Raw genomic sequence first — 22,746 nt, 5'->3', positions numbered from 1 at the left:
CATGCTGCCTTGATTTATACTGGTGCCACTAGATAGCTGGCTCCTCTGGTTGATGTGGGACTTATGCGGCAATTATGCCCACCACAAAGTCCAAAACTCAGAGATTGTGTCAATACATTCATAAAAAAATGTATGAGAAAAGTCGTCATTTCACTAAATATAATATTATTTTAACAATTTTAACTGTGTATACAACGAGTTTCATATATGTGCAGGTTTTAAGTCGTGTAATGTGACGTATCTGAAATTGTCACCCCAAATTAACATTAAATCAATTCTCATTTTGAACCCAAGAATTTAAAAATTTCTTGCAAAACGTACACAGAGTCTAATGAGTGATCTCCAATCAAACCCGAGAGAACAAACGACCTAGCTCCATGATTAAAATTGTAAGTCCCGAGCCAAGTTTTCATGAATAAGACATTTCCCATGCATTGTTCAATCCCTTAATTTGTTAAAAAAAATGATAAGAAAAATACCTTATTCAATGAAAAAAAGACTAGTCCACACAATATTTGAGTGGAGAAAGCTAACACACGGCAACTTGTATATAAGAGATTTTTCAGTGTTGGAACATGGTTTGGTATATTAAGTGTTATAACACAAATGGTTGGATACTTAAAAAAAAAATAAAAAATAAATAAACACTTATATTATAATATTTAGTATCCCGAGTCATGTTCTGGCACACTGAAAAATTTCTCTAGGCATAAAAGGTGCTAAATGTCAATGCCTTCTTATCCTACTAATTATTATTAGTGGTTGGCCGAACTACTACCTAACTATACAGCTTAATGAGGCCTACTACATTATACTCCAGCTCTTTTTTAAACATCTATTTATAAGAGAAATAGATCGTTGAAAGCTGCATACATGCAACAGATCATTTGACACTTCCCAATTCTAAACTCTCTCTCTCTCTCTCTCTCTCTCTCTCTCTCTCACATGGGGATCCTGATGGCAACGTGTTTGCTGGCTCTTTTCTATGGTTTCTCCTGCCTCTGTAAGTTACTTCTCAGAAGGAGAGACCAGGCATGCTATTTGCTGGCCTACGAGTGCCACATGCCACCAGACGACATGAAGCTCAGCACTGATTCATGCGTTAAAATCGTCATGCGGAACAGGAATTTGGCACTGGAAGAATTCAGGTTTCTCTTGAAAACTATTACCCATTCGGGCATTGGCGAGGAAACTTACTGCGCAAGAAACATCATCCAAGGCCGAGAAGAAACTGCAACCCTAGAAGATGAACTTGTGGAGATGGATGGCATCATCTTTGACGCGCTGGACAAGCTTTTCGCTCGGGCTACCTCAATTTCTCCGTCGCAAATCGACATTCTTGTCGTCAATGTGTCGATGTTCTCCCCTGCACCCTCCCTATCGTCACGTATAGTGAATCGTTACAAGATGAGGGACGACATCAAGAGCTTCAACCTCTCGGGAATGGGCTGCAGTGCGAGCCTCATTGCCATTGACGTTGTACAAAACTTGTTCAAGTCTCACAAGAATGCGAATGCCATCGTTGTAAGCACGGAATCGTTGGCTCCTCATTGGTATTGCGGCGTAGAAAAATCCATGATGCTCACAAACTGTCTCTTCCGCTCGGGAGGGTGCGCGATGCTGCTCACGAACAACCGAAGCCTAAAGCACCAAGCCAAGCTGAAATTAAACCATTTGGTACGAATGCACACCGGCTCGAACGACGAAGCATATAACTGTTGCATACAGGTAGAAGATGAGAGTGGAAATCGAGGTTTCCGCCTTACCAAATACCTAGTAAAAGCAGCAACTCAGAGTTTTACAAAGAACCTCCAAGTTCTAGCACCAAAAATGCTTCCACTAAGAGAAATACTTAGGTATCTGGTGGCCTCTAGGCTTAACAATATTAGAACTAGTATTACAAGCCAAAAGCCAAAAGCAGCTGGGGGACTAGGGTTGAATCTCAAGACAGGAATAGAGCACTTCTGTGTTCACCCTGGTGGAAGAGCAATCATAGATGGGATTGGGAAGAGCTTAGGGCTAAGTGATTATGACGTTGAGCCGTCAAGAATGGCGCTTCACCGGTTCGGAAACACATCGGCGGCTGGATTTTGGTACGCTTTGGGATACATGGAGGCAAAGAAGAGGCTTAAGAAGGGGAACAGGATTCTGATGAGTGGATTTGGAGCTGGTTTTAAGTGCAACAATATTGTGTGGGAAGTGATGAAGGACTTGGATGATGTCAATGTGTGGAAAGACTGCATAGATAGTTACCCTAGGGATCTAAACCAAGTCAATCCGTTCATGGAGAAGTATGGCTGGATCAATGATGATTATCTAGGCTTCGTTAGGTTTGACATGTCCCTATTCGCTATTGAGTAATGCTACACTTATAACATTTTTCATATTCCATTTATATCATTTCTCTAATAGAAGTAGGCCCACCAACTCATGTGGGTTTCATATCTTTTAGAAAAATGGTAAAATATTTGGTATGAAAAATGCGGTAAGAATAGCATTTTTATTAGTTATTTGATTTTTCAGCACTTAATAAGTTTGCGTTTTTCTTTTATCTTGTGGAGAAGTGTGGTTGTTTGAAGTTTGTATGAAGTTTTTCAAGCCCTGTAGTCTGGATGTATCTCATAAATAAACCCTGATCTATCAGGTATTCCAGGTTTTTTTTTTTTTTAATAAAAATAAGAGTTCATTAATTTTCTAGATCTATATCAGTATTTCCTTTGCTAGCAAACTCTCTTTTTGATATATTTGTATTCCCTTTGCTAGTACTACATTTACCACAAGTAGTACATTACTCTAATAGTTAGAGAAAACCGCCACTGGAAACACCACTTCATGTCCGACTTGCATGTGTTAAGCATGCCGCCAGCGTTCATTAACGTGGTGGTATACACCCAGCTCCACAGCAAAGCAAGCCATTGACTACCGGTTTCTTTCCCCCAGAATATCACTTGTAATAAAAATAAGAAAACACTACATATTCCAACCTCAGCAGCAGCACACCTCGTATTTCCTTCACTTTAACAAGTGATATTTGGCTTGTATGACCTGTGGAGATTACCCTAAATTTTCAAGAACAAGACAACTGTTTAGTTCCCGGGCCTAAAGGGTAACAGCTAAAGAAAATACAAGCTGAACTTTTACAATTTAAATACTGAGATTTAGGTGCACCGACAGTGGTGCTCCCTTAAAAAATAAGTGTATACCACTTAAAGCGACGAGCACACGGTATTCTTTAGTAAAAGGCGAAAGAATAGTTCGCTTTATGCTCAACGCATGATTCCGTAAGTTAATCTTCCGCAGCCTACAATATTTTATATGAGCGAAGGTAGATAGTTCTTTGCCCCTGTGGCGGGTGTGGGACAAATAGTTCGGCTTCCACTTCTTTGCTAACTCCCAATTTTTTTGCTCAAATCCCACAGAACCTTTGGTCTATTTTTAGCTATTCCCACCAAAATTCTTTGCCCATTGAAAGATCAGCTCCAGTCCAAAACTCTGAGCTTGCAAGTTCCTTTGTCAATTCTTATATGAAACCAGGCCTTGATTGCGAACCTAAGTCGAAATTAGTTGACAAGAATTGTGTTGAAGACTTATAGCCCATTTGAAAATGCTTCCTTATAAAGCCCTTATGGTATGAAATATTTAATAGAAATGCAAGTGCTTTTTTTTATCACAAAAACATTTTCAAATTATTTTGTCAAATATGGTCTGACATGTTTTTAGTGATTTAAAAACATTTTAGTTATTTTAAAAGCACTTCCAAATAAGTTATCAATATATGTGAACTATGACACTACATATGTTATCCAAAAATTGAATTTTTCAATTGATTGGATTCCAAAGGAAGGAGATTTCCTAGCTGCATGTGTTCGTTTTTTTTTTTTTTCCAGCATATATATGTTCGTTTCAAACTATGAGTAAAAATGACTATAAAGGAGATCAGTTTCATGGGAACTGTCCTGCTGAAGAAGATGCAATATACCTAAGCTATGACTCATCTTCATCATCGGTCATTATTTGCTGCAAGAAACATGAACCCTGAAGTTAAAAATCATAGCAAAACAGTCACTAGTAGCTTATGATGCACATCAAATTTTGGGCTCAAGGCCGTATGCCATCGTTGTAAGCACGGAATCGTTGGCTCCTCATTGGTATTGCGGCGTAGAAAAATCCATGATGCTCACAAACTGTCTCTTCCGCTCGGGAGGGTGCGCGATGCTGCTCACGAACAACCGAAGCCTAAAGCACCAAGCCAAGCTGAAATTAAATCATTTGGTACGAATGCACACCGGCTCGAACGATGAAGCATATAACTGTTGCATACAGGTAGAAGATGAGAGTGGCAATCGAGGTTTCCGCCTTACCAAAAACCTACTAAAAGCTGCAACTCAGGGTTTTACAAAGAACCTCCAAGTTCTAGCACCAAAAATACTTCCACTAAGAGAAATACTTAGGTATCTGGTGGCCTCTAGGCTTAACAATATTAGAACTAGTATTATAAGCCAAAAGCCAAAAGCAGATGGGGGACTACGGTTGAATCTCAAGACAGGAATAGAGCACTTCTGTATTCACCCTGGTGGAAGAGCAATCATAGATGGGATTGGGAAGAGCTTAGGGCTAAGTGATTATGACGTTGAGCCGTCAAGAATGGCACTTCACCGGTTCGGAAACACATCAGGGGCCGGATTTTGGTACGCTTTGGGATACATGGAGGCAAAGAAGAGGCTTAAGAAGGGGAACATGATTCTGATGAGTGGATTTGGAGCTGGTTTTAAGTGCAACAATATTGTGTGGGAAGTGATGAAGGACTTGGATGATGTCAATGTGTGGAAAGACTGCATAGATAGTTACCCTAGGGATCTAAACCAAGTCAATCCGTTCATGGAGAAGTATGGCTGGATACATGATGATGATCTAGGCTTTGTTAGGTTTGACATGTCCATGTTAGTTATTGAGTAATGCTACACTTACAACATTTTTCATATTACATTTGTATCATTTCTCTAATGGAAGTAGGACCCACCAACTCATATGGGTCTCATTTCTTTTAGAAAAATGGTAAAATATTTGGTGAAAAATGCGGTAAGAATAGCATTTTTGTTAGTTGTTTGATTTTTCAGCACTTAATAAGTTTGCGTTTTTCTTTTACCTTGTGGAGAAGTGTGGTTGTTTGAAGTTTGTATGAAGTATTTGAAGCCCTGCAGTCTGGATGTATCTCATAAATAAACCCTGATCGATCAGGTGTTCCAGGGCTTCTTTTTTTTTTTTTTTTTTTTTTTTTTTTTTTTAATAAAAATAAGAGTTCATTAATTTTCTAGATGTGAGGCCATGATCTATATCAGTATTTCCTTTGCTAGCAAACTATCTTTTTGATATATTTGTATTCCCCTTGCTAGTACTACATTTACCACAAGTAGTACATTACTCTCATAGTTAGAGAAAACCGCCACTGGAATCACCACTTCATGTCCGACTTGCATGTGTTAAGCATGCCGCCAGCGTTCATTGACGTGGCGGTATACACCCAGCTCCACAGCAAAGCAAGCCATTGACTACCGGTTTCTTTCCTCCAGAATATCACTTGTAATAAAAATAAGAAAACACTACATATTCCAACCTCAGCAGCAGCACACCTCGTTTTCCTCCCCTTTAACAAGTGATATTTGGCTTGACCTATGGAGATTACTCTAAATTTTCAAGGACAAGACAACCGTTTATTTCCAGGGCATAAAGGGTAACAGTTAAAGAAAATACAAGCTAAACTTTTACAATTTAAATACTGAGATTTAGGTGCACCAATAGAGGTGCGCCCTTCAAAAATTGACGTATACCACTTAAAGTGACGAGCACACGGTATTCTTTAGTAAAAGGCGAAAGAATAGTCTTCCGCAGCCTACAATATTTTATATGAGCGAAGGTAGATAGTTCTTTCCCCCTGTGGCGGGTGTGGGACAAATAGTTTGGCTTCCACTCCTTTGCTAACTCCCAATTTTTTTGCTCAAATCCCTCAGAACCTTCGGTCTATTTTTAGCTATTCCCACCAAAACTCTTTGGCCATTGAAAGATCAGCTCCAGTCCAAAACTCTGAGCTTGCAAGTTCCTTTGTCATTTCTTATATGAAATCAGGCCTTGATTGCGAACCTAAGTGGAAATTAGTTGACAAGAATTGTGTTGAAGACTTATAGCCCATTTGAAAATGCTTCCTTGTAAAGCACTTATGGTATGAAATATTTAATAGAAATGCAAGTGGTTTTTTTATCACAAAAACACTTTCAAATTTTTTGTCAAAAATGGTCTGAAACGTTTTTAGTGATTTAAAAACATTTTAATTATTTTAAAAGCACTTCCAAACAAGTTATCAATACGTGAGAAATATGACATTACATATGTTATCCAAAAATTGAAATTTTCAATTGATTGGATTCCAAAGGAAGGAGATTTCCTAGAGCTAGTACATGTGTTCGTTCTTTTTTCCAACATATGTTCGTTTCAAATTGGTATTAGATTTGATAATCGATGTCTAGTTACATTTCCAACCTATGAGTAAAAATGACTATAAAGGAGATCAGTTTCATGGGAATTGTCCTGCTGAAGAAGATGCAGTATACCTAAGCTATGACTCAATTTCATCATTGGTCATTATTTGCTCCAAGAAACATGAAACCTGAAGTTAAAAATCACAGCAAAACAGTCACTAGTAGCTGATGATGCACATCAAATTTTGGGCTCAAGGCCGTATGGTCGTGGGACGAAAAAGGCCCACTATGAGCTTACATACCTTCCAAGAATTATGGACCTAAGAGCAAATTTAATATAAAATCATCTCAAAAGCTCGTTGGTTTGACCCATTCAGTATTAACAAGTATACATGTCCTCCATAATATTTGATATTATTGACAGGAAAATTACATAATTGTTAACGTCGTTTTGATATGTTTGTCAATACAAATTTACACGGCAAACAAATAGCAATGTAACGTCATTTTATATTATGGTCTGACCAATATATTTTCTTTTAGTAGAAAACAAAACATCGTTTAGCTATTTCCATTTCCTTTTTCGTATTTAGCAAAAAGCGCATGGTTCACTTGATTATAACAACAAATTGTTTTTCAAAGAAATTAGGAATCAAGGATTTCATTGTCACCAATTACAGAACGTGGACTAGAATATTAGAAGAGCATTTAGTTTATAAAACAAATAAGGATGCACATATATTGGTTTTTTTTAATTAGTATTCTAAGCTACACTTAGGATTTGGAAATAAGCTTTAAGAAAAGATATAGAATACTTGAAGCTAATGAAAGTCTTGGCATAAAATGAAGCACAGTGGCGTTCTAGATTTTATACCGCCGATAACATTTTATTGTTGTTGTAGTATCCTAAGCTACATGAGAGTTTCAACATTAATGGTAGTGCTAGTAAGTTGAGGAATATCCTATCTGTCCAGGCAATTTCCCTATTGAGTTTTAATAACCAAATTTTCGTACAAGCATTCATATATTTCTTTTACCTCAATCCAACCTAATAATACCATCAAATTCATCATACCATTTTCGGATGAGAATTGTTATTGACACTCCAAAAATCTCATTCTTAACAACTCACAAGTGTTTTTTTTCTTTCTAAATATAAAAAATTAAAAGTGTAGAATGAGAAATTTGAAGTGCCAATAACAATTCCCTTTTTGGATATATTATAACAAATTAAATCTTGCTACTTGAGTTGATAGAGGCACCCACAAAAGTGCGCCCTTACAAAAATAGAATTATGCTACTTATAGCAACGAGCACACGGTATTCTTGATGCGAGAATTATATGCACACAAATTAAACCCTCTTTTTATCAATTGTAGTGAAGAATGTAAGTAGGGATCGTTCTGGACCGGGGATTAGGAGGGATTATTAATCACTTGGATTTGACTCAAAAACGTAAAAACACAATATAAAACACTATACTAGACTCAAGGAATGCAAAACTAAACTTTAAATCACCAAAACAAACCAAAAGACTCAAAACAAACCAAAACACTCAAAATTGCCTTAAAAACACAATCTGGACAGTTTTGAACACTAGACACAACTTTGGACGAAAATTGGTTTTAACTTGACCTAAGACACTTAAGAACACAAACTAAAGTGATTTCTAACTACTATGACTCAACAAAGTAAAGGGGGATTGGTTTTGGACGAATTTAAAAACAAAACAAACTTTTTAAATTAGAACAGATTGTAAAAACGAATTTGATGGAATTGAATGGATGGGAAGCTAGCTAAGGAGTTCATCTCCACACATGTTATACTTGCATATAAAACGATTTCCAATTGCTTTTCAATAACCCATGAATTCTCAACGCCCCAAGTTAATTAGGTTCGCTTAAATTAACCTTCAGATTTTCCTAACGTTATTGAATTGGATGATTGCATAGACAACCCAAAACATTCCCCACAAGTCCCCTACATGATTGCATAATAGAGATACAAGCAAGAATCATTAAGTTCTATGAAAACCATAAGCATTGACGAAGCACTTGTTACTATGATTGCATGAAATTTATGCCAAGAATTTACTTAACGCGATTGAGATCATCAACCTTTACTACTTGTGAATATAATTCCATAACGATTAGGTGAAATTTCCTTATATCCTAGCATCCAATTTATGCATGATAATTAAGCGTGCACTCTCAACCAACACACACAAATCAATGTAATTCACATAGATAAGTAAATTGAATTCACAACTTATGAAACGCAATTAGAAGTAATCAAATCATATCGCAAGCATAAACATGTATTTCGAATCCCCCCTAGCCAAGGGGGGGTTTAGTTCCTCATACGCACAAAACAAAGAGAATTGAAATTAAACATTGAAATCAAAGGAAAAGAAACACCTAGAAATTCCAGCGACGCGAACTCGAATTGCATGAACTCCCGAGCTTCCTTCTCCTCCTCCTTGGTGCGGCAAGGGTCTAGGGACAGGTTTAGGGCCTTAGGTGTATGGATGCATGGTTATGGAGGGATGTAGTAGTGTTTAGGGGAAGGGGATGGTGCGACAAGGCTTAAAACTAAGGAGAAAGGTGTTTGGTGGCTGCGGCAAGGGTGTGGAAAGGGTTGGACGAATTTCTGGAATTAATGAATGTGTATGAGGGGTGGTGATCTGATCTAGGGGTTAATATGAGTATATATAGGCACTTAAAACCCTAGGGTAATCAGATATGGACTTGAATAACCCAAGTCCACAAGGAAATAGGCTTAGAAATCAGAAATAGAAAGGGATAATGCTTCCTAGGTGCGGCAGGTAAGGAGATAAGGTGATAAGGCTTCTAGAATGCCTTGCAAGGCAAGGGAAATCAGCTTTCTAGAAGGATTTGGGGCGCCACCTTTGTAGGAGATAAGATAAGGTTCCTAGAAACATGTTTTAAGGGCCAAATTTGTAGGGAAAAAGGGATAAGGGTGCGGCACCTTTGTAGGGATAATGTTAGGGCTTCTAGAAAGCCTAAAAACTAAGGGGATTTGGATAAAACCCACGGCAAAGATAGGATAGGGGTTCTAGAACAAGGATAAGGTTTCTAGAACAAGGATAAGGTTTCCTAAATGGATAAAGTGCCCTAAATGGATAAGGACTCCTCATTGCACATGGAAACTTTGCCTATTAGGATTAGGAAACCTTGTCTTTGTCATTCCTTCTTCATCTTGGACTCCTTTTCCTTCTTGGACTTGGAAAACTTCTTTGTTGCTTCACTTGAGACCATTTGGATTTTGACTTTCCTTCATCAAGTAGGAAACCTTATTTGAGTAGGAATCTTCATTCTTCTAGGAATCCTAATTCAACTAGGAAACCCATTTTAACTAGGAATCCTAATTCAACTAGGAAACCATCTTCCATCAGGGACTTTCCTACTTCAACTAGGAAACCTTGCTCAAGTAGGAATCATCATCTTCAAGTCTTCAATTTCGTCCATCCTCTTGGCTCCAAGCATATGATGTCCATTCCAAGCTCTAATTTGCTCCAAAAGGCTCCAAAATGCATCCTTTTGCATACTTTGCCCTTAAAACCTGAAAACACATAGAACTAGCTTAAAAGACTACTTTACTAAGGAAAAACACTATAAAATGCACAAAAACAAGCTAAACTAAGATGCATAAATATGCTCCTATCAATTCTTCAGTAAAAAGCGAAAGAATAATTCACTTTGTGCTCAACGCATAGCTCCGTACTTAAATTAGTCAAATGTTGCCTTGATTAATACTGGCTCCTCTGGTTGATGTGGGACTTATGCAGCAATTATGCCCCCCGCAATGTCCAAAACTCTTAGATTGTGTCAATACATTCATAAAAAAAATGTATGAGAAAAGTCATCATTTTACAAAATATAATATTATGTTAACAATTTTAACTGTGCATACAACGAGTTTCATATATGTGCAGGTTTTAAGTCGTATAATGTGACGTATCCGAAATTGTCACCCCAAACTAACATGAAATCAATTCTCATTTTGCACCCAAGAATTTTAAAATTTCTTGCAAAACGTACATAGTCTAATGAGTGATCTCCAATCAAACCCGAGAGAACAAACGACATAGCTCCACGATTAAAATTGTAAGTCCCGAGCCAAGTTTTCATGAAGAGGACATTTCCCATGCATTGTTCAATCCCTTAATTTATTAAAAAAATAATAAGAAAAATACCTTATTCAATGAAAAAAAAGACTAGTCCACACAATATTTGAGTGGAGAAAGCTAACACACGACAACTTGTATATAAGAGATTTTTCAGTGCCGGAACATGGTTCGGTATATTAAGTTATAATACAAGTGGTTGGATATTTGAAAAAAAAAATAAAAATAAACACTTATATTATAATATTTAGTGTCCCGAGTCATGTTCTGGCACGCTGAAAAAGTTCATAAAAGGTGCTAAATGTCAATGCCTTCTGATCCTACTCATTATTATTAGTGGTTGGCCTAACTACTACCTAACTATACAGCTTAATGAGGCCTACTACATTATACTCCAGCAAACCAACCTTAGCAGCAGCACACCTCGTATTTCCCTCACTTTAACAAGTGATATTTGGCTTGTATGACCTGTGGAGATTACCCTAAATTTTCAAGGACAAGACAACTGTTTAGTTCCAGGGCATAAAGGGTAAAAGCTAAAGAAAATACAAGCTGAACTTTTACAATTTAAATACTGAGATTTAGGTGCACCGACAGTGGTGCTTTCTTAAAAAATAGACGTATACCACTTAAAACGGTATTCTTTAGTAAAAGACGAAAGAATAGTTTGCTTTGTGCTCAACGCACGGTTCCGTAAGTTAATCTTTCGCAGCCTACAATATTTTATATGAGCGAAGGTAGATAGTTCTTTGCCCCTGTGGCGGGTGTGGGACAAATAGTTCGGCTTCCACTTCTTTGCTAACTCCCAATTTTTTTGCTCAAATCCCACAGAACCTTTGGTCTATTTTTAGCTATTCCCACCAAAATTCTTTGCCCATTGAAAGATCAGCCCCAGTCCAAAACTCTGAGCTTGCAAGTTCCTTCGTCAATTCTTATATGAAATCAGGCCTTGATTGCGAACCTAAGTGGAAATTAGTTGACAAGAATTGTGTTGAAGACTTATAGCCCATTTGAAGATGCTTCCTCATAAAGCACTTATGGTATGAAATATTTAATAGAAATGCAAGTGCTTTTTTTTATCACAAAAACACTTTCAAATTATTTTGTCAAATATGGTCTGAACTGTTTTTAGTAATTTAAAAACATTTTAGTTATTTTAAAAGCACTTCCAAATAAGTTATCAATATATGTGAACTATGACACTACATATGTTATCCAAAAATTGAATTTTTCAATTGATTGGATTCCAAAGGAAGGAGATTTCCTAGAGCTAGTATATGTGTTCGTTTTTTTTTTTTTTTTTTCCCAGCATACATATGTTCGTTTCAAACTGGTATTTGATTTGATGATCGATGTCTAATTAGATTTCCAACCTATGAGTAAAAATGACTATAAAGGAGATCAGTTTCATGGGAGCTGTCCTGCTGAAGAAGATGCAATATATAGCTATGACTCATCTTCATCATCGGTCATTATTTGCTGCAAGAAACATGAACCCTGAAGTTAAAAATCATAGCAAAACAGTCACTAGTAGCTTATGATGCACATCAAATTTTGGGCTCAAGGCCGTATGGTCGTGGGACGAAAAAGGCCCACTATGAGCTTACATACCTTCCAAGAATTATGGACCTAAGAGCAGATTTACTATAAAATCATCTCAAAAGCTGGTTGTCAGTATTTACAAGCATACATGTCCTCCATAGTATTTATATTATTAACGCGAAAATTACATAATTGTCAACGTCGTTTTGATATGTTTGCCAATACAAATTTACATGGCAAACAAATAGCAATGTAACGTCATTTTATATTATGGTCTGACCAAGATATTTCGTTTTAGTAGAGAAATGATAAGCGGATGAAAACGAAACATCGTTTAGCTATTTCCATTTCCTTTTTCGTATTTAGCAAAAAGCGGCATGTTCACTTGATTATAACAACAATTTGTTTTCAAAGAAATTAAGAATCAAGGATTTCATTGTCACCAATTATAGAACGTGGACTAGAATATTAGAAGAGCATTTAGTTTATAAAACAAATAAAGATACACATATATTGGTTTTTTTATATTAGTATTCTAAGCTACACTTGGTACTTGGAAATAAATTTTAAGAAAAGACATAGAATACTTGAAGCTAATGGAAGTCTTAGCAAAAAATCAAGTACAGTGACGTCCTAGAATTTATATAGCCGATCTCACTTATTGAGATAAGATTTTATTGTTGTTGTAGTATCCTAAGCTACATGAGAGTTTCAACATTAATGGCAGTGCTAGTAAGTTGAGGAATATCCTATCCGTCAAGGCAATTTCCCTATTGAGTTTTGATAACCAAATTTTCGTACAAGCGTTCATATATTTCTTTTACCACAATCCAACCTAATAATACCATCAAATTCATCATACCATTTTCGGATGAGCAATGCTATTGGCACTCCAAAAATCTCATTCGTAACTCCTCACAAGTGTATTTTTTTCTTTCTAAATATAAAAAATTTGAAGTGTAGAATGAGAAATTTGAAGTGCCAATAACAATTCCCTTTTGGATATCTTATAACAAATGTAAACAAATTAAATCTTGCTACTTGAATTGATAGAGGCACCCACAAAAGTGCGCCCCTACAAAAAGAGAATTATGGCACTTATAGCAATGAGCACACGGTATTCTTTAGTAAAAAGCGAAAGAGAAGTATGGGAAAAGTCGTTATTTTACTAAATATAAATTATTTTAACAATTTTAACTATGTATACAACGAGTTTCGTATACGTGCAGGTTTTAAGTCGTGTAATGTGGCATGTCCGAAATTGTCATCCCAAACTAACATGAAATCAGTTCTCATTTTGAACCCAAGAATTTTAAAATTTCTTGCAAAACGTACATAGAGTCTAATAAGTGATCTCCAATCAAACCCGAGAGAACAAACGACATAGCTCCACGGTTAAAATTGTAAGTCCCGAGCCAAGTTTTCGTGAAGAAGACATTTCCCATGCATTGTTCAATCCCTTAATTTGTTAAAAAAAATGATAAGAAAAATACCTTATTCAATGAAAAAAAAACTAGTCCACACAATATTTGAGTGGAGAAAGCTAACACACGACAACTTGTATATAAGAGATTTTTCAGTGCCGGAACATGGTTCGGTATATTAAGTGTTATAATATAAGTGGTTGGATACTTGAAAAAAAAAAATTAAACACTTATATTATAACATGTAGTGTCCCAAGTCGTGTTTTGGCACATTAAAAAATTTCTCCAAGCATATAAGGTGCTAAATGTCAAAGCCTTCTTACCCTACTAATTATTATTAGTGGTTGGCGTAACTACTACCGAACCATACACTTTAATGAGGCCTACTAAATTACACTCTAGCTCTTTATTAAACATCTATTTATAAGAGAAATAGATTGTTGAAACTGCATACATCCAACTGATCATTTGACACTTCCCAATTCTAAACTCTCTCTCTCTCTCTCTGTCTCTCTCACATGGGGATCCTAATGGCAACGTGTTTGCTGGCTCTTTTCTATGGTTTCTCCTGCCTCTGTAAGTTACTTCTCAGAAAGAGAGACCAGGCATGCTATCTGCTGGCCTACGAGTGCCACATGCCACCAGACGACATGAAGCTCAGCGCTGATTCATGCTTGAAAATCGTCTCGCGGAACAGGAATCTGGGACTGGAAGAATTCAGGTTTCTCTTGAAAACTATTACCCATTCGGGCATTGGCGAGGAAACTTACTGCGCAAGAAACATCATCCAAGGCCGAGAAGAAACTGCAACCCTAGAAGATGAACTTGCGGAGATGGATGGCATCATCTTTGACGCGCTAGACAAGCTTTTCGCCCTGGCTACCTCTATTTCTCCGTCGCAAATCGACATTCTTGTCATCAATGTGTCGATGTTCTCCCCTGCACCCTCCCTATCGTCACGTATAGTGAGTCGTTACAAGATGAGGGACGACATCAAGAGCTTCAACCTCTCGGGAATGGGCTGCAGTGCGACCCTCATTGCCATTGACGTTGTACAAAACTTGTTCAAGTCTCACAAGAATGCGAATGCCATCGTTGTAAGCACGGAATCGTTGGCTCCTCATTGGTATTGCGGCGTAGAAAAATCCATGATGCTCACAAACTGTCTCTTCCGCTCGGGAGGGTGCGCGATGCTGCTCACGAACAACCGAAGCCTAAAGCACCAAGCCAAGCTGAAATTAAACCATTTGGTACGAATGCACACCGGCTCGAATGACGAAGCATATAACTGTTGCATACAGGTAGAAGATGAGAGTGGAAATCGAGGTTTCCGCCTTACCAAATACCTTGTAAAAGCAGCAACTCAGAGTTTTACAAAGAACCTCCAAGTTCTAGCACCAAAAATGCTTCCACTAAGAGAAATACTTAGGTATCTGGTGGCCTCTAGGCTTAACAATATTAGAACTAGTATTACAAGCCAAAATCCAAAAGCAGCTGGGGGACTAGGGTTGAATCTCAAGACAGGAATAGAGCACTTCTGTGTTCACCCTGGTGGAAGAGCAATCATAGATGGGATTGGGAAGAGCTTAGGGCTAAGTGATTATGACGTTGAGCCGTCAAGAATGGCGCTTCACCGGTTCGGAAACACATCGGCGGCCGGATTTTGGTACGCTTTGGGATACATGGAGGCAAAGAAGAGGCTTAAGAAGGGGAACAGGATTCTGATGAGTAGATTTGGAGCTGGTTTTAAGTGCAACAATATTGTGTGGGAAGTGATGAAGGACTTGGATGATGTCAATGTGTGGAAAGACTGCATAGATAGTTACCCTAGGGATCTAAACCAAGTCAATCCGTTCATGGAGAAGTATGGCTGGATCAATGATGATTATCTAGGCTTTGTTAGGTTTGACATGTCCCAATTCGCTATTGAGTAATGCTACACTTACAACATTTTTCATATTACATTTGTATCATTTCTCTAATCGAAGTAGGACCCACCAACTCATGTGGATCTCATATCTTTTAGAAAAATGGTAAAATATTTGGTATGAAAAATGCGGTAAGAATAGCATTTATGTTAGTTGTTTGATTTTTCAGCACTTAATAAGTTTGCGTTTTTCTTTTACCTTGTGGAAAAGTGTGGTTGTTTGAAGTTTGTATGAAGTTTTTCAAGCCCTATAGTCTGGATGTATCTCATAAATAAACCCTGATCGATCAGGTGTTCCAGGTTTTTTTTTTTAATAAAAATAAGAGTTCATTAATTTTCTAGATGTGAGGCCATGATCTATATCAGTATTTCCTTTGCTAGCAAACTCTCTTTTTGATATATTTGTATTCCCTTTGCTAGTACTACATTTACCACAAGTAGTACATTACTCTCATAGTTAGAGAAAACCGCCACTGGAAACACCACTTCATGTCCGACTTGCATGTGTTAAGCATGCCGCCAGCGTTCATTGACGTGGCGGTATACACCCAGCTCCACAGCAAAGCAAGCCATTGACTACCGGTTTCTTTCCTCCAGAATATCACTTGTAATAAAAATAAGAAAACACTACATATTCCAACCTCAGCAGCAGCACACCTCGTATTTCCTTCACTTTAACAAGTGATACTTGGCTTGTATGACCTGTGGAGATTACCCTAAATTTTCAAGGACAAGATATCTGTTTAGTTCCAGGGCATAAAGGGTAACAGCTAAAGAAAATACAAGCTGAACTTTTACAATTTAAATACTGAGATTTAGGTGCACCAATAGAGGTGCGCCCTTCAAAAATAGGCGTATATCACTTAACGCGACGAGCACACAGTGTTCTTTAGTAAATGTGAAAGAATAACATGTCATCGCACAAAGTTTTTAGAGACGTAGATTAGTCATCCCATGTATGTATCCTGACGACTACTACTCGTATCCTAGCATTTTGTGTGACGAAGATCTTCGTTCCTAAAAATTTGGTGTGACGAAGGAACCGTCGCGCCTTCTTCTTTGCGACCAATGTGTTTATTCGTCGCACAAAGTCTTTCTTCATGATCTTTGCGCAACAAAGTTTTTGTCGCTTTGACGTTTGTGCAACGGGAATAAGCTTTGCACGACCAATTTGTGTTCGTCACGCTAAATGTTAAACGTAGTAGTGTCTTATGTTCAAGATATTGGTGAAGCCACAGAGGATTCAAGCGACGTTGCAGTCAATTATTTTCATCATGTGCTCTGGTAATTTTCATTGGCTCTTTGTTTTCCCATTCCTTTTTCTTCTTTCTAACCTTAACCACAAGCCCCGTTACAACCTTAATAAAGACCTTTGATTCAAGTAGTCATATGATATTGACAGCGAGTAGGTGGACAAGCAAACATATATATTGTAGCATGTTTTTATGAGATCACTTGAGCGAGACATATTAATGCATAAATATTGTGTGCATGAGTGTAAATCCTGTGAGAGACTCACTTGTTTTTATATTGCGATTTAAAGAAGCTTAGGATCACATTGTTATGGCTATTTCATACACTATACTCCAAGGATATTTGAGAAGTTATTACTAATACTAGAATATTGTGGATTCACTTGCTTTATGCTTATTAAGGTTCTTGATTATTATGTACACTTGAATAAAATGCTTTGAGGGTTCTGAAGGGGGAAACTGGTTTTTCCATGTGACTTTTTGTTTTTGGTTTGGTGCTAGAGTATTTTTTTAGTCGCTTGAATTTCTAGAGACCAGCAATAAGCTAGTTTTGGGGGTGGGGCGGGGCTGTGATAATTGCTCAAAAGTGCATGTCTAATGCGCTTTGATTATACTCATTACATGTTTTTCTCTAATAATTTATCAAATTTGTGTTTTATCATGTATAACTGGTCAAATAGGTTTTATATCTAATTTGTTTTAATTTTGACTTAGATTATATTAATTTTAATGTGCAAGACTATGAGATTGATGCAAGGCAATTAAAGGATGAGGCACAAGACAATAAATTGGTGATTAACTCTATGTCCGTTAAAAAAAGGAAATGAAGAATAGAGAAGGCAAAGAAGAAGAAAAAGAAACGGCCAGCCATTACCATTTCATTGTGGCATTAAGGCTTATCATTGATCATCATTATTCAAGAGGGATATGGAGGTTGGCGGCAGCAGCTCAATATAACCACTCCCATTTTTGTTTTTGATCAGTTTTTGCTCTTTCATAATTTTTCGAGTTTCTTATTTTTCTATTTTATTATATGGAGGACTAAACTCCCTAGCTAAGACTAGGAGGAAAACCTTCAACTACTATGTGATCTTATTAGTTTGATTTGAATTGTGTTATCAACGATAAACTCTTGTTATTGGTTTGTTCAACTTAATAGCTATTTTTTCTCTATTTGTCGATTGGTGAATGTTCGTTACTATTCATAGGTTCAAACATGTTTTTCCTATAATTCGGTTTCAGCATTCATACTTTTGTGAATTGAGATAAATTAGTAGATATCTAGTAATTTCGATGGAAGTATTTCTTGATAGTTTGTGCCAGAGGTAAAGTTATGCTTGGAATTCTATAAGAAATTCAAATGAGTTATTGGGAATAACCATAGTTAGAGTTTGTATATTTTTGTGTGTGTTTTATATATTGCCATATCTTCCGATCGGGTACACTGTATGTTGCATCTTGATTGAGTTACAAAAAGAATCAAATTAATGAAATTACATATGTATGTTGAAGGTGGAACTCTTACGTCTTAGTGCTCTTATATTATTGGATTTTCTTTTAAAAAATTACATTTTATTCAATATTGTTCTTTGTTTCAGTTTCGACAAATTCTGCATTCTTTTTCAATGCTCTATGAGGAATACAACTCGGACTTTGAGTTTAAACTGCTACGCGACACCTGGACTTGGGTTTAGCAAGCAGGGAACTCAATTGCATTGAGCACATACAACAAGCCTTTTAAACCCATAAGTGACCTTGATGGGATGAGTGAAGTCTCGGGAGGGTTTCTAGAGATGTTACCCATAAGCATCATGTGATAGTTATGATCATCAACTGCCAGTGATTGTAAAGACATCCACTTCTCCAGTGTCATCAGGTTTTGAGCTGACTGCGCAAAGGGCTGCGTCCAAACCATATTGTTCAAGCTTTTGTGGCCTTAAATAGAGATTGTTTTGCGCATGGCGTATTCGGAAGGTATTTGGTTTGACAATATCAGGCTTCTCAGGCGTGAACAGTGTGCAATTTTCATCATCCTTGTCGTCGTTTGGTGTGTGAGCGGTGGCCACGATCAACCACCCTTCTTCCTTCTGCTCCACTTTCAAATAACAGTTGGCTTCAGAGTGCTTGTGGAACCACTCTATTTGATTCACGCATTCAGTGTAATTTTGTGAAACCTCCTTTGTGAAAATTAGGCTAGCATCCTCTCGGGTGAATTCGAGAATCCCGTCTTGATTTCTGATTTCTCCACCATGTAAGCGCAAGTACCGGTTGTTGTTAGATTTCCACTTAAAAGGGCTTGATAGTGTTGTTGCCATGTTAAATTGGATGATCACTCTCACTTGTCTCTTCTTTTTTATCTTTCTTCCCGCTTGTCTCTTTTCTCTTGTCATGTGATTTACTTGCTTCTTAGCTTTGAAATTGCTACCCTATTTATAATCAAGGATAAGCCCACATCATCTTTCTCTATTCACATTATGTGTTCAGACTATATAATTTCAACAAAAAAAAAAAAAGTTTCGTATATAATTAAGGTGTTTTTATTCTTTTACCTTTCTATTTATTTCAATATTTCACTAGTTCTAAAGTGTTTAAATAATATAGAAGAGTCCTACTCCTAGTGTTGTTATCTCATATGTTGTTTAGGAATGAGACTTGTAAATGTTGTCAACATCGATTGGATTAATGCCTTGTATATATTATGTCGGATTAATTCGAAGAGAATTTGAGTTTTAACATGTACCCAAATCCATCGTATCAAAGAGAATTACATAAAATTGCTTACATTTTTTTAAAGACTTCAAGTAATGATACTTTTGGATTCATGTTTTCCTTGGGTAGTTGTATGATGGAGATTATTTATTTAATTTATATAATATGAGGTATATATGTATGTATTTGCGATGTTTAAATGACTGAGTTGTTTAATTAGCTGATGTCATTGGACTGACGCCAGATGGCTGATCTCATTGCAGGGCTTTAACTGATGTGGGGACAATGCCAGGTAACCGAAAGAAACAATGTTGAAAATGAACAAAATAAGAGTTCAGATAAAAGAACATTACTACAAAATAATTTTTTAATTAATATAGAAGTGTGAAAAAAAATAAAAAGAAAATATAGAACGGCTTGTAATGATAAATTCTACAACTTTTGTGAAGAGATTTACTCCAAAATTTGCCACTATAATTCCATAAAACATAGATTTAAATTTAACCTTTGATTGTCATTTACGTTTACACTCCATTCTTCTCACTGAATTTTGTTGTTTCAATTTTTTTTTTAAAATCATAATCTTTTAGCGGATGCATAAAGATGAACGGTTCGGATCGTTGATATCATGTTCAAATTTTTACGGTTAGTGAATATATTTCTCGAAACATGATATCAACGATCCGAATCGTTTGTTTTTCTTTAGCTGCTAAAATATCATGTTTTTGAAAAGAAAAAAAAAATCCGATAAGAAGAATAGAGCATAAACGACAATCGAGAAGTTAAATATTAAATCTAGGGTTTATAGATTATGGTGGCGGATTTCGGAACTGAGTCATTTACAAAAGTTGTAAAGCTTGTTGCTATGAGTGATTACATTTTTTTTTTTTTCATTTTCTATAGTTGTACATTAATTATTATGAAATTTTTTTAATTTTACACTCAAGCGTTTATATATTCTTTCACATTTTTCAACTTGTACATTAATTACTTTTTATTTATTTTGAATTACCCTTAAAAGCACTATTCATGAGGGTTTGTAGGGTTCTAAAAGTTCGAACAACAATGTACCCATCACCAAAGCGTAGAAGATGTGATCAGGAGCGTTTGCATATTTTTTCACACTTGTACATGAATTATTATGAATTTTTTATGTGCCTTGGTATTTGTAAATTGCTTTGTATTTTTAATATGCTTTGAAATTTTTTAATCTCACTTATGAGAGATTAAGTACTATGGCCATTCACTACCAGAAAATTCTTGCCCGACGAAAAACAATCTAATGGCTAAGACGTCTTTACCCAACTAAAGAATACGTTCATAGGCGACTTTAGTCAGCATTTTCGGGTTAACTCAAAATCTTTATGAGACATAATACTGCTGTAGGGTAAGTGATCACATTTGTTGGGCAAAAATTGGGCGCCAAAAAAAAAACATTTTGTGGAGCCTAAAATAATCCCAAAAATTCTAGAGGCGACACGCGAACTTTTATTCAAGAAAGACAAGATCGACCTCAATAAATGGGTAGGCTTCTCAGATACTCCCACGCGCTCACACCCCTAAAGGTCTCAACAGCTGAATACGACTGCCCACAGCTCACCTGCCCTTGGCGAGGAATTAAAGATAAGAATTAATTACCTAAATCCTATCTTTAATACATTCCCAATTGAAGATTGACTCCAATCAAGTGAGCAATCCCAATTCAAATAAATTAGGGATAATTACACAATTATCTCAAGATATTATTTCCTATTTAATATCTTGAGAATATTTAGATATTTTTCCATAAAACACTTGGCCAATAGGACGCCGCCACGTGTAGGGTAAAACCCTAACATAGTGGCCGGCCCTATCCCTATAAGTACCCCATATTCTACAAAATTGAGAGAGCTTTAGCTACCCCTAAAAAGCCTTAAACACTTTACTCTCTCAGAGAAACTAACTTAGGCATCGGAGATCCATTGGCCTAACCCCCTCCCCCACCCTCATGGGCGAGTGAGGCTTAGTTCTTTGATCAAAGATGTTGATTGTTTTGCGAGTGCATTTTCGTCAAGACTGAAGACGGCGGAAATTTGCATCGACACATTTGGCACGCAATTCAGTGAGTCTCAAGGGGCGAATAGACCGTTCGTCAGGTAATTTTAAATTACCCAACGGAATGTTCTGTCAACTAAAAATTACCAAGTGGTCTAGTCAAGTACAATGTTGACTTATAAAAAAAACGAGTAGAAAACAACGTTAGCTAACGACATTGTGTAAGTTACAAAATTTGTTGAAATTTAAGATTAGGTTTTACACGATGACCATCCTTTCGTTGAGCAAAAAGTCATCGTCGGTCAAACAACGGTCAACTCACTTTTAGCCTCCAGAGGTTCGTTGCAAATTCATCGGACAACTTATACCAGACGCCGTTCGTCGCGTGAAAGATTTTGCGACGAGTATTGTTTTTGTGGGACAAATCTTTTTCGTCTCCTAAGTTTAATAGTGTTTGTAGTAACTAGTAAGGATTTTTTAGTAGTTTAAAATTATCAAAATAACTTTTTTCTTAATGGGTTGGAACGGGTAACCTGCGTATTGTTAAGAACCCGTTAATTAATGGGTTCTTGACGATGGGTGACCCGATATTGACCTGATTGATTATGATGTTGACCCGAAACCTGTTATTTTCGTGTCATTTTCGTATCGTATTAACAAGTCGTGTAAGAAATTGTCAGCTCTTAAGCCCACACAATTTTTCTCTATTCACATTATGTGTTCACACTAATTGTTTCATATATAAGGTGTTTTTATTTTAAATTACATAAAATTACCTCAACTATTGGATCAGTCATAGTTTCATACCCCATCTTTAAAAAATTTCAATGTCATACCTCATCTACGAATTTATTACAATTTCATACCCTCTGTCACTTTGTCTGTTAATTCTTTCGTTAAATAGTGACGTGGCTTGAGACGGGCCCACTCTCTATTAAAAAGTTAATTAAATATTAAAAACTAAAAAAAATAAAATTATTTTATGGGGACCCACCCCTTATCCCCCCTCACCCTTCTTCTTCCTCGCTCCTATCTTCCCCCAACCGAAAACCAGAACCACCCCAACCCTCAAACCTAGATCCTTCCCGCACCCTCCCCGCCCACTCATCCCACTCCCCCACTCTTCTCTTCTCGCCTTTTCTCTTCCTTTAGCCAAATACAGGGAACCAAAAAACAAGGGCCACAAATTTGGCCAAAATTCAACAAAAGCCACTCTAACCCTCTAGAACCCACGGGT

General features: G+C 36.8%; 2 protein-coding genes, 1 non-coding gene and 3 pseudogenes across 3 annotated transcripts; 3 read left to right on the top strand and 3 right to left on the bottom strand.

Annotated features, from left to right (window-relative positions):
• Nucleotides 1-862: 862 nt before the first annotated feature.
• Nucleotides 863-2,663, top strand: LOC108865656 (3-ketoacyl-CoA synthase 19). Its single transcript, XM_018642873.2, has one exon. The coding sequence runs from the start codon at nt 946-948 to the stop codon at nt 2,359-2,361; it is 1,416 nt and encodes a 471-aa protein (XP_018498389.2). The 5' UTR covers nt 863-945; the 3' UTR covers nt 2,362-2,663.
• Nucleotides 2,664-3,162: 499 nt separating this feature from the next.
• LOC125469004 lies at nt 3,163-3,279 on the bottom strand. The gene has a single exon (XR_007251332.1). It is a non-coding gene; the product is annotated as a U5 spliceosomal RNA (small nuclear RNA).
• A 631-nt stretch (nt 3,280-3,910) lies between these two features.
• LOC125468770 lies at nt 3,911-4,956 on the top strand (annotated as a pseudogene).
• An 831-nt stretch (nt 4,957-5,787) lies between these two features.
• Nucleotides 5,788-5,920, bottom strand: LOC125469012 (annotated as a pseudogene).
• A 5,285-nt stretch (nt 5,921-11,205) lies between these two features.
• Nucleotides 11,206-11,312, bottom strand: LOC125469013 (annotated as a pseudogene).
• Nucleotides 11,313-14,031: 2,719 nt separating this feature from the next.
• LOC103928601 (3-ketoacyl-CoA synthase 19-like) lies at nt 14,032-15,854 on the top strand. The gene has a single exon (XM_048565048.1). The coding sequence runs from the start codon at nt 14,105-14,107 to the stop codon at nt 15,518-15,520; it is 1,416 nt and encodes a 471-aa protein (XP_048421005.1). The 5' UTR covers nt 14,032-14,104; the 3' UTR covers nt 15,521-15,854.
• Nucleotides 15,855-22,746: the final 6,892 nt, after the last annotated feature.

This window comes from the organism of the source record quoted next, unplaced genomic scaffold (genome assembly GCF_019419815.1).
Source record: "Pyrus x bretschneideri cultivar Hongxiangsu unplaced genomic scaffold, Pyrus_bretschneideri_v1 Contig4, whole genome shotgun sequence".
NCBI lineage: Eukaryota > Viridiplantae > Streptophyta > Magnoliopsida > Rosales > Rosaceae > Pyrus > Pyrus x bretschneideri.
This window is presented reverse-complemented; position numbering and strand designations above follow the sequence as displayed.

Bases quoted from the DNA above. Each gene is read 5' to 3' on its own strand.
- LOC108865656 (XM_018642873.2), top strand. From the start codon at position 946: ATGGGGATCCTGATGGCAACGTGTTTGCTGGCTCTTTTCTATGGTTTC.
- LOC103928601 (XM_048565048.1), top strand. From the start codon at position 14,105: ATGGGGATCCTAATGGCAACGTGTTTGCTGGCTCTTTTCTATGGTTTC.